The 14,932-nt window shown below is 44.4% G+C and overlaps 1 protein-coding gene and 1 non-coding gene across 14 annotated transcripts in view; one reads left to right on the plus strand and one right to left on the minus strand.

The window, feature by feature from the left end:
- Emsy (EMSY transcriptional repressor, BRCA2 interacting) overlaps positions 1 to 4,540 on the plus strand; it is a 78,143-nt gene extending 73,603 nt beyond the window's left edge. For all 13 annotated transcript variants that reach the window (XM_052761100.1, XM_052761111.1, XM_052761102.1 and 10 more), the window contains one exon: positions 30 to 4,540. In XM_052761100.1, the coding sequence (XP_052617060.1) occupies positions 30 to 224 (195 nt within the window). In that variant the 3' untranslated portion in view covers positions 225 to 4,540. The remainder of the gene's footprint in view (positions 1 to 29) is intronic.
- Positions 4,541 to 13,636: 9,096 nt separating this feature from the next.
- Positions 13,637 to 13,709, minus strand: Trnaa-agc (transfer RNA alanine (anticodon AGC)). The gene has a single exon. It is a non-coding gene; the product is annotated as a tRNA-Ala (tRNA).
- Positions 13,710 to 14,932: the final 1,223 nt, after the last annotated feature.

Consider the following 14,932-nt stretch of genomic DNA (forward strand, 5'->3'; position numbering starts at 1 on the left):
AACATACTCTGCTGCATCTTCTCTTCCAGGCCATTCCCCAGTACGCTATTCCTTGTCACTCCAGCTCCAACGTGGTAGTGGAGCCCAGTGGGCTTCTTGAACTGAACAACTTCACCAGTCAGCAGCTGGATGACGATGAGACAGCGATGGAGCAGGATGTAGACAGTAGCACGGAGGATGGAACTGAGCCCAGCCCCTCTCAGAGCTCTGCTGAGCGGTCCTAGTGTTCAGACACCAGAGTGCACTTTAAAGCCTGCTTGGTTACCAAGTGTCCAGGGAAACCTATGATTTGTTGTCTAAAAAAAGCACTTTGCTTATATTTAGGCTATGGACCTAGAAACACGGTGTTTCAATGAGATGTTGCTGCAGGAGCAGCATTTTAACAAGATAAAACTCACAGAGGAATGTACTTAAAAAAAATGGAGAGGAAAAAGAAAGCAAGAAAGCAAGCAGAGGAAAAGATGCACACCCATGGAGACCTGGCAGCTTACTGGAGCTAGGCAGTGCCAAGTTTGTCTGGCAGTGGAAAGAGACTTTCCTGTGAGTGGTTCTCAGCTGCTTTTCACTGCGCAAATGCCACCAGAGAATATTAAAAGGAAAAGAAAGGAGAATGTGAAGAGTTTGTATTTTTGAAATGATGTATCTGAACATTTTTTAAAATTGTGTTTGTTTTTGCATATCCCTGGAAGTGTTGCTTTGGTTAACATTTTACATTTGCTCAGTTCATGGTTAGTTTATGAATACCTAGGAAAGTTCTGGCATTAGAGAGTCCTTGCTGGAGGGTAAACATTAGATCACTAACCAGGAAGTGTTTGGGGTGGCTTGTATATGCTCTGTGGTTGTATACTAATTTATTGTGGTGTTCCACACTTGCTTATTTATTTAATGTAAATGTTTCCAAGCAGGCTGAATCCCTTTTCCTACATGTCCTAGGAAGCTGGATCGCCTGGCCTTCCCACCTCCCCTCCCCCCCTTTAAGAAGATGGATTAGAGAAGGTTTGGTGGGAAGCAGAAGAAAAGACCTTTCTAGCCCAAAGGAAATGTTGAGTTGTGTTAAGGAAAATGAACTCTGTTCACTGATGCTCTCTTGATACCGAAGTTGCACACCTATGTGGGACTGATAAGACTTTGAGAATAACTTTTACTACTTTTCTTTAAGCCCCTTTGAAATGTATGAAAAAGTTCACCTACAGTTCTAAATGTAATGTTTTTAAGTTTTTACTTTTTTAGGGAGCAGTTGTTTACGTGCTGTTTTGTTCTTGTGATTGCTGTCTATCACAAGTTGAGTGAAGGGTAAGGGATGGGAGGGTACGAATTTTGACAAGCTGTGGCAGAAGAAACTATACTTTTCATTTTTAAAAAGTGTAAATAGAAAAATTTTTAACGGTTTTATATGAATTTCACTATAAATAAGCATTTTAAGACTGACAAATGTTGAACTGTATATACATTTATCAGCATAACTGCCCAATTTTTTGGTGCTGAAGTACTGTAAGTAGAATTTATCACCCACCTCCTAATTTTTGCGTCTACACCTGGGAAGAAGAAGCTGTGATGCTGTAGTTAATAAACTCACACTAGAGTGACACTGAACGTCTCAGCAGGAGCATCCCTGAGACAAGCTTGCTCTTGGTGGTTGTCCCCATTTCTACTAGGTGATAATTACTCACCAATAGATGGAGCTGTTGGATAGCATTTTATTGTACAGATTTGTTTCAACCACTTTGTGACTGTTCCTAGCTAAGAAATAATTTAACCTCTCTTGGGTCATAGATGTCTTCAAGAATTTGACTAAACTATGAACTCAATCACCAAAAATGTACACATGCCAGTACACATGTTAGATTTTGCATACAATATTAGGGGCTTGTGGGCTCCCAAGAGCATCCATGTATTCCAGGGTAAGCCCTGTTATGGTCAATCCATTACTTGCAGGTATAAGTTTTTATAAAATAAAATATCTTTTGAATACACATGGATCAGGAAACAAGAACAAACTTGAGTAAGTTATGTTTCATATCTTCTATCAGGATAGCATACCCATGTCCCTCTCAGAATTTAACCTTACTGTGTTCCAGCAGCTGAAATGCCAAATGAGTCTCATTTAATCTACATTTCAAAAGTTATATGCACCCACACATAATACACACACATGAATTATCAAGTAAGATTGATTTTTTTTCCTTTTAACAGTTCTAATTCCAATTAGAGCATGAATTTCTGAGCAGGTATTATTCATTCCTTTTTTATGTGCCAGGTCCATAAAGGATAATCTAACCACCAAGGATATTACAGTGAGCAAATGGTAAACCCTACCCATCTGGAGCTCACAGACGGGGCTTCCTGCTTGGGAAGGAAGCGGGGAGCTCCAATGATTCTGGGGTTCTTTCTCTTCTTTTAGTTGGCACATACTCAGCAGAGATTAACCGTGAGGTTGTTGCTCAGAAACCATCTTCTTGGTTCCTGGTTTTTTTAAGGAGGCTGAAGGACACAGCTTGTGGGAATTGGCTCTCCTACCATCTTGGTCCTGGGAATCTGACTTAGGTAGCCAGGCCTGGCAGCAGATGACTTTACCCACTGAGACATCTGGCCCCCACCTTATTCTTTGAAACAAGGATCTGGAGCTTACTCACTAGTCTAGACTGGCTGCCTGTCTCCACTTCCCCAGTGCTGGGGTTATAAGCACAAGTCATGGCCTGGCTCTTCCTGTGAGTGCCAGTTTTCATGTTTGTGTGGCAAGCACTTTACTGACCTATCTCCTCAGCCCCAGCATGTAAGTGTATATACATACATATATATATATATATATGTGTGTGTGTGTGTGTGTGTGTGTGTGTGTGTGTGTGTGTGTGTGTGTGTATATATATATATATATATATATATATATGTATATGTTCTTTGACCATATTCCCCAGGTCTCCACCCCCTCCCCTTTATTTGACATATGTGAGTGTTTTGCCTATGTGTGTGGTGCACCATGTACATGCAGTGCCCATGGATCCCCTGGGACTGGAGTTACAGACAGTTGTATGCCACCACATGAGTGCTGGAAAGTGAACCCAGGCTCTCTTAGAATAGCAACCATGGCTCTAGATGGTTCTTAACCGCTGAGCCATCACTTCAGCCACTTTCTCTACGTTTCTTAAGTGGAATGATGATAACATGTATGGATCTATCACCAGATATGCTTTTGCTGAAATTGATAGCATTATTTTGTTTCATGTTTAAGTCCATAAATTAAAAGTAATTGTAAGCTGTCTCTGAAGGATATTTAGAGATAATGATGCACTTCTACAAAACCATTAGAAATCTAATTTGGTTTGGAGTTGGAGATGTAGCTCAGTTGGTAGAGTGCTTGCCTAGAATGCACAGAGCCCTGAGTGCAATCCTTAGCACCGCAGAAAAACTAGGCACGGTGGTGGATGCCTATAATACCAGTACTTGGGAGGGAGAGGCAGGAAAATGAGAAATCACAGTTATTCTCTGCTACATAATATGTCTGAGGGCAAACTTACTAATTTCAAAAGATTTGGTTTAAAGTAAACTTTAAAAAAGTACCTACTGTTACAGGTATAACTTATGGTGAATTTAGAAGACTTTATAGTTTTCATTTTTATTTATTATTTTTGAGATGAGTCTCACTATGTAGCTCTGACTGACCTGGAAGTCACTATGTCGACCATACTGGTCTTGAACTCAAAGAGATCCAGTTTTATTGAGTATTCATGCCATATACTTAAACATATAATGTGTGTGGCTCAATGGTTTCTAGGATTTTTCAGATAGAACACCCATTACCAAAGTCAGTTTTAGAACAGTTTCATCAATCAACAAAAGTACCCCAAACAGCATCACCAGTCACCTCTCTAGCCCTAGAGGGCTGCTCATCTTTCTGTCCCTATGGACTTCCTGCTCTGGATACCTCATATGAATAGAATACAGTAAATGGTCTTTGTGATGGCTTTCATGTGGTATCATAACTCAAGACTTTTCCATGTTGCAACAAGCATGTATCAGTGCTTCTTTCCTTATGGCTGTTCCAGTACATGGATGTGTCACACTGTAAAAATGATCAGCTGATGGGCACATGCGTTTTTACTTTGTGACTACTATGAGCAGTGTTGCTGCAAATGCTAATGCACAAATTATCTTTAAGGTTCAATTCTCTTGAGTAACTACCTTTGATCTTTTAAGGAACTGGCAAGATTGTTTGCCACAGAGACCAGGTGTTTTTGCATTTACTCTACCTGTGCATGAGGGCTTCTTGCCAACACTTGCTATTGGCTCTTTTAATGTAGCCAGCCTAGTATCTACAGTGCTACCTCCTTGTGGTTGTGACTTTCATTTCCCTTACAGCTAATGATGAACACTTTTCATATGTGTCTTAGTCACTGGTTTATCTCTGGAGAAGTATCTCTTTGGTCCCTTTGCTTCTTTTCAGTGGTATTACTACAATTGAGAATTTGTGATGTATAAGAAGCATTACTACTATTAGGAGGAAAGTAATTCTTCACCATTAAAATCTTTTGAGTCAGCTCTAGTTCTTCCTCTCTGATGTAGCATTACTTAATATTTTTAAACTGTGTCTTAGAATTGAAAGCTTGTTCTTTGAATGCATTGCTTTCTAAGGCTCCCACAATAGGCTGCTTGGGCAGAGGGTGGCAAGAGACAGGGTACAAAGGAATAGTGGCCTGGGTTTGAGTCCCTGGCTCCTTTGGTTATTGCTTATGTGAACTTGAGTCAGTTGCATTTTCTCTGCACTTCCCATAACATAAAATCTAACCTTGGGACTCTAAAGGCTGGACCAACAGTAATGTAAAAATGCCAGGCAAGGAGTTAGGTATTGGATGTGTTTTGAGTAGTCACACCATTCCATTTTATACACAGATAACAAGGGCTTGAGAAGTTAAAGGAAAGAGTTCACAGACACTGCAAATGGAATTGCTCTGAGGCATGCCTTACTGCTTTCTCTAGAAGGGCATGTTTGTGCCATGCAAGAGGACTGGCCTCTGGAAGGGCAGAGGAACTTGACTGTGTAACATTCATCATCCTTAGGCAGCTTCTCACAGAGCTCCTTAATTCAGGTTGGTTGTTTGTTTGTTTCTGTTTTAGTGTTTCACAAATCAGTAAGAGGAAATATATGGAAGGCCTTTTCCAGAAAGGCTAGTGAGAAGTTGGCTGCCTCTGTGCTGTGGGTTTGCAAGCTTCTGAGTTAACCTGTGTACTAGACCAAGAAAAGAAACGGGCACAGATTTGGACTTGTGAGAAGGCTCGCTCTGTCTTCCATGCTTACAAGTCGAGGGTTTTTCTGTAAGGTAGGCAAGTCTGGCCTTGAGGCCCAGTATGCTACTTGAGCATAAGTTCCAAAAGGCTGAAGACAACAGAGGTTGAAGTTCTTGCCCTGCATTACCTGATTGTTTCAAGAAGACTTTTGCTACCTATGCAAATCCACACCCAACCACCATGGTTCTTTGTAGGGTCCTCCTCTTCTTTCTCTTCCATGCATCTTTGGAGTACATCTGCAGAGGTTGAACTTGGAAACATCAGTCGAGGGAGGAGGAGTCCCATACTGGGGAAGTTTTAAGCTAGTAAGAATGCGTTTGAATCAAAGAACTACAACTAGCAATAAATAGTAAGAATGATGGTGGAAATACTGAGTGTTTAGGAAGGCTGTAAACGGGGCTCCTACAGAAAGTGTCCCTCAGAGAAATGTGAGCTATAGTCTAAAGGAAAAACGAGAGTTTAGGCAAAGAGGAGGAGGAGGCAAGCTAGCTGTCCAGGGACAACCCAACTCAGAGACAGGGGGGTGGGAGCAGAGAGTGGACTTAGAGCAAAGGGTGTGGGTGTGTGTGTGGGGGGAGTCAAAAGACTCCTAAGACAGGGGGGTGGGAGCAGAGAGTGGAGTTACAGCAAAGGGTGTGTGTGTGTGTGTGTGTGTGTGTGTGTGAAGTCAAAAGACTCCTAAGACGGGGGGTGGGAGCAGAGAGTGGAGTTACAGCAAAGGGTGTGGGGGGGGGGGAGTCAAAAGACTCCTAAGACAGGGGGGTGGGAGCAGAGAGTGGACTTAGAGCAAAGGGTGTGTGTGTGTGGGGGGGGAGTCAAAAGACTCCTAAGACGGGGGTGGGAGCAGAGAGTGGACTTAGAGCAAAGGGGGTGGGTGTGTGTGTGTGGGGGGGAGTCAAAAGACTCCTAAGACGGGGGTGGGAGCAGAGAGTGGACTTAGAGCAAAGGGTGTGTGTGTGTGTGTGTGTGTGTGTGTGTGTGTGTGTGTGTGTGTGTGTGAAGTCAAAAGACTCCTAAGACAGGGTGGTGGGAACAGAGAGTGGAGTTACAGCAAAGGGGGTGTGTGTGTTGGGGGGGAAGTCAAAAGACTCCTAAGCTACCAGAGCTGGCAGGCATAGTGAACTAATTTGGTCACACTATCTAGTTGTATTGGTGCATAAGAACAAAACTGCATTTCCTGATGTCACTCTCAGTTCCTTGCAGCATTTTAAAAACCTCTTCAGTGGTTCCCTAAAATAGTCTTCTTTCCTCACTCATTTTTGGGTGTACATATTAGGGATTTTTTTAACTTTTAAAATGACATTTATTTGGAAGGAGGAGGGAGGGGCATGTGCCATGGTGCACCTGTAGAGATCAGAAGACAACTTAAAAAGACTCTCCTCCCTTTCACTGTGTGAGACCCATGGATTGAACTCACGTAAGGCCTGGAGAGAAGTACCTTTACCCACATTCTTCTAGGATATTTAAATGTTTCCCTTGTGGCTACTGTGGGAATTATAGTGAATGTTCTAAATATGTAGCAATCCAGTTTGAATCAATACCAACTTCAAAACTCATGTTCCTGTGTAGCTTCTCTCTTTTCATGTTATCACAAAGTATATTTTTATGTACCCAATAACAGATTTATAATCATTTTTATACATTTGTCTTTTAAGTCATGTAAATCAATGTCTTTTAAACATTCTCAGGTTTCTCTGGGTGGTGGTGTTTGTTCGTTCTGGAAACAGGGTCTCTGTATGTAGTTCTGGCTGGCCTGGGACTCACTGTGTAGACCAGGTTGGCCTCAAATTCACAGAGATCTGCTTGCCTCTGCTGGGATGAAGGGCATGCACACCGAGCCCAGATTTTTGTTTTTTCCTGGCTAGCTGTTCAAGGCTGTAGCAATCCATTTGTTTAGTGCCTATTCCTGTACTTGTCATGGATTGATTTCTTCCTCACACGTGGTTACTGAAGTCTGTATTCCTAGCTGGTGTTCAACTAACATTTGACAGATTTTCTTGGATCCCAGGAGCTAAACAAACAGACAAAAATCTTTGTAAATTGCTTTTCTCATCTGGCCGTTCAGCCTTACTTAGACGTCCAGAGATCCTAGGGACCCAGTGGAGGTGACAGTTTCAGGTCTTTTGGGATGAGTGTTTTCAAGTTCCCTCTCCCAAGAGGTGCTTTTGAATGTCTGCCTCCCCAGCAAACTGTCCTCCACCTTTTCCTCCAGGGCTCAGGGTGAGTTACCTGTGTTAGACCCAAGCAAGTCTTACCCTCGGCATCTGTGGGCTATCCACAGTCTTTAGGACACTGTCAACCCTAGGAAGGGCAAAACAGGAGAGTGTACCTGGCACCTCTGTTCTGCTGTTTCTAGAGCTAGGGACCAGGCTCCCACAGTGCAGACATGAGCTGGGTGGTATCACAGAGTGCCATCAGTTGTCCCCCCTCTCTCTCATGTCAAAATATACATAACCTGAGATTACCATTTTAACTGTTTTAAGAATATAACTCGGTGGCATTTAGTGCATTCACAATGTTCAGCCATCATCACTGTCCGTCACTAGAATTATTCCACCAACCCAACTGAAACGGTCCCCTTTACACAGCGGCTTGCTTCCCTTGCCTGCCTCCACCAGTTCCTGGTAAGTACCCTGACGTTTTGAAGTTACCTTTTTTCTTTACTGAGTATTTGCTATTGCTGTAACTGTTTTCCAGAACTCTGATGAGGCTGCTTCTCACAGTTTCTGCTTGGTTTCCGATGCTTGTTGGGGGATGGGAGCATAGAACATTTTAATGATGTCACTCAACACCAAGGTATTTATTTGAACCAGGCACCTTGGAAGAGTAGAATGGCCATTGAAACGGGAAAGCCTGGAGTTCTCATATCAGGGAGTGAGAGCAGGACTGAGTTAGGCACCCATTAAGTTGAAGATGCTTACTAGACATCAAATGGAAAGGCCAGTGATCAGAAGGACAGAGGTTGAGTGGGTGAGCCCTAGGACAGTGCAGTACATGGGGTCAGGATGATGGAACCAGAAAGAAGATGGAAGGGATGGCCAGAAGGGTGGGAGGTGAAACTGGACACTGGTGTCCTAGACACAAATAAAGAAGCAATTCATTTTCAGGTTATTTTTACATTTAGAGGGAGCCAAAGAGAGAACAACTTTCAGGAGTCAGTTCTCTTCCTCTACCATGTGGGTTCTAGGTGTCAAATAGACCATCAAGCTTGGTGACCTTTTACCAGTGGCTGAGCCATCTCACAGTCCTAAAAAGAATTTCTGCAGTTCATCAAATACAATGTCCTTGAGGTTGGCCCCAAGGAAGTCATTGATGACCTTGGGAAAATGATGAAATTCTGAAAAGCTATAGGAGAATGGAGAGAATTGGAGAACACAGACAGTCCCGTGAGTCACTATAAACAAACAAAATAGGTCGTTGTTGTAAGGGTAAGTGTAGTCAACAGATTTTAGAAAACAAATTTATTGAGAGTTTCACTCTGTGGCCCAGGCTAGTCTCAAACCCATAGTCCTCCCATCACCGCCTCTCAAGGGCTGGGATTGAAGGCATATGTCACACCATACATAGCTGCTTTGGGGATGTTTGCTTGTTTATTTTGAGGTGAGAGATCTCACTCTTGTCCAGCCTAGTTGTGAACTCTTGGGCTCAATTGATTCTCTTGCCTCAGCCTTTCTAGATAGCTGGAACTAAGCTGTGCACTGTACCTGGTTCTATCATTTTACTTGGCTTTGTTTCGGTGTAAGGAATTGTTCCTGGTGAGATTCCTCTAAGGAGGATTTCTAATATGAGGGAGTACTGCCAGTGCACTGGCCTTGGATGACAGGAGAAGGGTCTGGCTGGTGCTGGGTTCCCAAAAAGGAAGCTGTACAGGTTAGCACATTGCTGAGTAGATGCATTGGCTCCAATTCTCTAGTGACTCAAGTATGTACCTGTATGCTCTCTTCTGTGAGCAAACTCATTGCCTTGGCTATTCACAGTTGATTTCCTAAAAGTACTTCAGCCTTAAGCTGTCCCAACCAAGATCAACACCTGCTGTTCCATATGACTCCTGCTTGCTACCCCCTGACCATAGCATCTTGTCTGTGCTGGGAAGAAGGGGCAGTATTTTGAGTCAGGAGAAACTACAAGAAGGCGACCCCCTGGTGCTGAGGTAGCAGATGAGGTTGATATTCCCTATGTGGGTAGAGGTGTGGGGTATGCTACAGCCAGAGCATCCAAAGGTAGAATGAAACAGATGTGGGGTGCCCGTGAGCAATGGCCTCAGAATAGTTAAGAAGCCACCTAGATAAAGACTGTCACACTCCCACCTACCTACAAAGTATTGTCAGAATCTCTGGACTTAGCAACGTGATTGAAAGGGCTGCTTGTTTTGGGTTTTAATTTCATAGTGCTATCGTTGTCTAGCTAGAAGAATCTGACAGGCCCTTTCCCCCACTTGCTTCTTCTTCATCCAGTGCACCCACCTTGTTTCTTGAAGCAGGATCTCTGACTAGGCTAGACTAGCCAGCCAGTGAACTCCAAGGATCCTCCTCCTTTCTCTGCACCCCAGTGCTGGGATTACAAATGCATGCCACCACGCTTGGGTTTTCTACATGGGTGCTGGAGATGTAACAGGTTCGCATGCTTACATGGCAAGCACTTGGCAGACTGAGCCATGTCCCAGCCCTTGACCCGTAACTGTTTATGAAGCCCTCTTTAATCTTCTATCTCAGGTCACCTCCCAGGACACTTCCTATTCCACCCCTTAGCCTTCTCATCCACATCTTCTTTCTGGATGTTTTCACCTGGGACCACAACTTTCACTCTGAGAATCCAATTCACTTTCCTGCCCTTAGAGCAGGGCCTGCATAAAGGAAGCACCAGCAAGTTCATTAATTGACTATACAAACCCCACAAACCATCTTGGTCTTTGGTCTCTGCACACAGGTGCAGTGCTTCCTAACTGAAGGGCACAAGCAAACAGCAGAAACAACATCCTTAGTTCGGGTTGTTTTTAGATGAGGATGTTATTGTTGTGAGATGTTATTGTTGAGATGATGTTTATGTAGCATCCATTCTGGACTCGGGGGACAGTGCCCATCTCTGCTGTCATTTGTTCTGTCACTTCAAAGGACAGGAAGACCATGGGTGGTGATTTTAGGATCATATTCAGAACCTCAGGGAATGAGTCATTTGGGGGTTGACGACTTTTCCGGTGACTACAGCACAAATAAATGAAGCCACAGGACGTTGTTGATGTTGTTATTGTTCATTTGAACCATGGTACATAACTTCCAGAAATGCACTCTCGTGATCTCTTGCTGTGAGACCGTTATGCTGAGCATAGTTCTAACAACTTCCCAGCTCGGCATTGAGAACGCAGCCTTGGAGGAGGAATAAAAGAAGTAGGGTTCAGTGCTGTCACTAGGAGGCCTCTGAGTCTGGAGGAGATCTGGACTAGAGTGCAAACCTAAAGTAGACAGCTGGCCTGCCCTAGAGATTTCAGGAGTGAGGGAGAGGTTGAGCCCGACCCCTGCTTCAGTGTGCAGCTCCTGCTGTGTTTTGAGATGGGGTATTGTACAGTAACTCAGGCTAGCTTCAGTCTCACTATTTAGCCAGGTTTGCCTCAAACTGGAGACATTCCTCCTGCTTCGTCAGCCTCCCAAGTGCTGGGATTACAGGCATGGGCCACCATGGAGTCACCCGGTGACAACATCCGACAAAAGGAACTAGTAAGGAGGGTTTCTTATGGCTTAGTGTGAGGTCAGGCCTTCCTGGTCAGAGGAGTGAGGACAGGGGTGTGAGGACAGGGGTGTGAGGACAGATGTGGGGACAGGAATGTTAGGACAGGTGTGAGGTGGCAGGAGTGTGAGGACAGGTGTGAGGTGGCAGGATGTGAGCACAGGTGTGAGGACAGATGTGGGGACAGGAATGTTAGGACAGGTGTAAGGAGAGGAGTGTGAGGACAGGTGTGAGCACAGGTGTGAGGTGGCAGGTCAGTCTGCATCTGCAGTCAAGCAGTGACAAGCACTGTACCCTTTAATCTTTTTTCTGCATCGGTGTGTGTTTGTGTGGGTATACCACGTGTTCCAGTGTGTGGAGGCCAGTGGTCAGCCTCAGACATTGTTCCTCACAACCCAGTGTTGATTTCTTATTTATGTGTGTTTCTGTGGGCTACACATGCATGCTTTATGGGAGGCACACATGCATGTGGGGACAACCGGGGACAACCTTGAGTGTCATCTTCATCCACTTCCTTGGGGGCAGGGTCTTTCATTGGCTTGGGAACTCTCTAGTTAGGCTGGACTAACCTGGCCAGTGAACCCCAGAGATCCTGCCTTTTCCCAATGCTGGGATTTCAGGGTGTACCACCACATGCAGCATTGTTATGTGGGTTCTGAGGATTGAACATGGTCCTTATACTTGAGAGGCAGACACTTTACTGACTGATCTGTCTCCCTTTGTGTTTTGAGGCAGGGTTTCCTAGTGGGAATCGGGGCTTACCCACTAGACTTAACTGGCTGGCCTGAGAGCCCTGGGATCTACCAGTCTTCATCTCCGTAGTACAGGGATTCCAAGTGCTGGGACAGGCATGCCCTCTTTCAACTGAGAGCTATTGGAAGCTGGTCAGAAGTCCCCTTGGGGCTCCTGCTGAGTCCTCCTGTGCACCAGGCCCCGGTACCCAGCAGTAACTCCTGGAAGTGTTTCCTTGTTTGCTGCCTTCTCTCTGTCGTGACCCTACTATCTTTCCTGGGGGCTCTTCCTAAGCTTGTCTGGAGTTTTGCTGGGGAAACCAAGTTAAGCCACTTCTTCCAACCATTGTGCCATTTCTCTGACCTACCTACAGCTGAACTCACATGCCTAATGTTCGTCACAGTGGAAGAGTGTCTGTTAAAGTCACACTCTCTACCACCGCGTCCCTCCAGCTTGCTCAAGGATTTCCTCCCGAAATCATTCCTTTTCTTTTAACAAAGATATATTACTTTCATGTATATGAGTGTTTTGCCTGCATATGTGCCCTGCACCATGTGCATACAGTACCCACACAGGCCAGAAGAAGCTGTCAAATCACCAGGGACTAAGGATACTTATGAGTTACCATTTGGATGCTGGAAACTGAACCTAGGCCTTCTGCAAGAGCCCCAAATGCTTGTAACCACTGAGCCATCTCTCCAGCACCAAACGATCCAGTATGATCTCCCTTTGCTCTTTTTTTCTCCTCCTCTTCCCTCTCTCTGTCCCACTCTTTTCCCTCTCCATCTCCTTTCCTGATCATCCTGACTTATAAACATGCCTCAACATAATCCCCTGGGCCTTTGCCATTTAATTCTGATCAGTGCAGAGCAATAGGTTATGGATTTTTTCTTCTGGGCCAACAATGAGTGGCACAATGGTTTTCAAGACGCTGGACATCAAGCACCAAAGGCCAGAATTCTTGACACCCATAATTGCATCAGCATAGGAGAAAGCTTCACTGCACAGCACAGGGAGCAGAACCTAGGCAGAGCCTAGTGGGCTCCATCAGTGAAACAGGAAACAGTGCGGAGAGACCCAAGGGAGCAAGGATATGCAAGGACCTGTGCTGAGATCTGCAGACTCCTTAAAAGGTCAGCAGGGACCTGTGCATCCGTACGAGGAGGTCCCAAGGCTCAGAAAAGAAGCAGCATGATGGATTAGAGGAAATCTCAGCTGGTCAGGATGGTGCCTGTTCCTGCCAGTCACCTGGAAAGCTTCCTGTTTCACAGGGCCAAGGGCTAGAGGGCCCAGAGTCTTGCTGCTCTAGTCCAGCCAGCATAACAAGAACTATCCAAAATGAGACAGTGTAAGAATATTTATTTTTTATTTTATGAGTATTGGTGTTTTGCCATGGATGTCAGGTCTCCTGGATCTGGCGTTACAGACAGTTGTGAGCTGCCACGTGGGTGCTGGGAACTGAACCCAGGTCCTCTAGAAGAGCAGTCAGTCCTCTTAACTACCAAGCCATCTCTCTAGCCTGAAGAATATACTTTTAAATGAATGGAGCATCAGTTAACTGGGAGACAATATCAAGCAATCTGGCATATGTGTTATTGGTATATTAGGTAAATAAAGGATTTGGTAAATTATACCAAGATACTTCATAGTCAGTCAGCTCAAGGCAAATGATAAAGAGAGAAAAATCTTAAAAGCATTTGAATTTTCTTTTGGTTAATGTTTTATGACATACTGTTTCTATTCTTTTACTTTTTGTTTGTTAGTTTGAGACAGTCTCCTGTTGCTCAGATTGGCCTTGAACTTGATATATAGCCAAGGATGACCTTGAATTCCTTATCCTTTTCCCTACACCTCCTGGTTGCCAGGATTACAGGCATGTAGCACCACCACACCCAGTTTATGGGGGTGCTGGCAATAGAACCCAGGGCTTTGTGCATGCTAGGCAAACATTCTACCAACTGAACTACACCCCCAGCCTTCTATTCTTTTGCTTTTAACCTATCTATATCTTTATGGCTAAATGAGTTTCTTGCACTCAACCCTGTCTATATCTTTATGTCTAAATGAGTTTCTTGCACATAACACAGGGTTGAATCTTGCTTTTTCATCCAATATGACAATCTCTGTTTTGATTATGTATTTAAACTACCTATATTTAATGTAGTTATTGATGTGGTTGGATTTAAGCCTGCCCATTTTGTTAGATTTTTTTCCCCCATTTGTCTTTTCTGATTCACTTTAGCCACTGAGCCCAACCCTCATGGCTGGCTAGGTCCTAGGTCCTAGGAGAAAACCTAGTACTGTTACTTTGCTAAATGGACACAGTATTGAACTGCCCCTTAAGTTCTTGTCTTCATCCCTATAAATGACTGCATCTCTTTACCTCATCAGAGAAGCTTCTATTTGTGTAGATGGTCACTAATACTGAGACCCCCAATTGATCATAAGAGACTTCAGAGTGCTCAGCTCTACCTATCACACCCCTTCCTCACCAGGCTCAGGGATCATGAAGGAAGAGGGGGCAGAAGGGTTAAGAGAGCCAGTGACAGTGGCTGACTGAAGCAAAACAGTGTTTCACCAGAAGGGACAGGCTTGTTGCACACATGAACTCACTGCGGCTGTGATGGCATGCCCAAGATCTCCACAAGGCTAAGCCAGCTGAAATCCCAGCAGGGATGGAAAGGGCTCATGAAGTCCCTTCTGTCTGAGGAGCTATTGGCAATTGTCTTTTTGAAAAATGTTTATCTTTATTTTGTATGTATGAGTGTATTGCCTGCATGTACATGTGTGCACCGTGTGCCTGTGGAGGCCAGAGGGAGTGTGGGATTCCCTGGAATTGGGTTTACCAATTGTAGTTGTGAACCAAACCCAGGTCCTCTGGAAGAGCAGCAAACACTCTTAACCGTGGAGCCATCTCTCCAGCCCTGGCAACTGTCTTTTATTTTTGATTGGTTGTCAAACACTGGCTGTAGAACAGTAGAGACTGAAATAGGGATGCAAGTGGGTCTCCCATTCAGGCAGACCCTTGGTGTAGAGGAATCAGTTCAGTGAGGACGTGAGTTACTGTGGTCATCTTCAATGGAGTACAGACTTGCTGTTCCTTGAGCGTTAGTTTATCTATCTGTCATTAAGATTCAAACTGGATGCTGATGTTGGGAGTGGGTTCTCAGTAATCCCTGGTCAGGCTTCTGCCATC

The sequence above is a fragment of the Peromyscus californicus genome, unplaced genomic scaffold (assembly GCF_007827085.1).
Source record: "Peromyscus californicus insignis strain IS unplaced genomic scaffold, ASM782708v3 Scaffold_4__1_contigs__length_199733344, whole genome shotgun sequence".
Taxonomy (NCBI): Eukaryota; Metazoa; Chordata; class Mammalia; order Rodentia; family Cricetidae; genus Peromyscus; species Peromyscus californicus.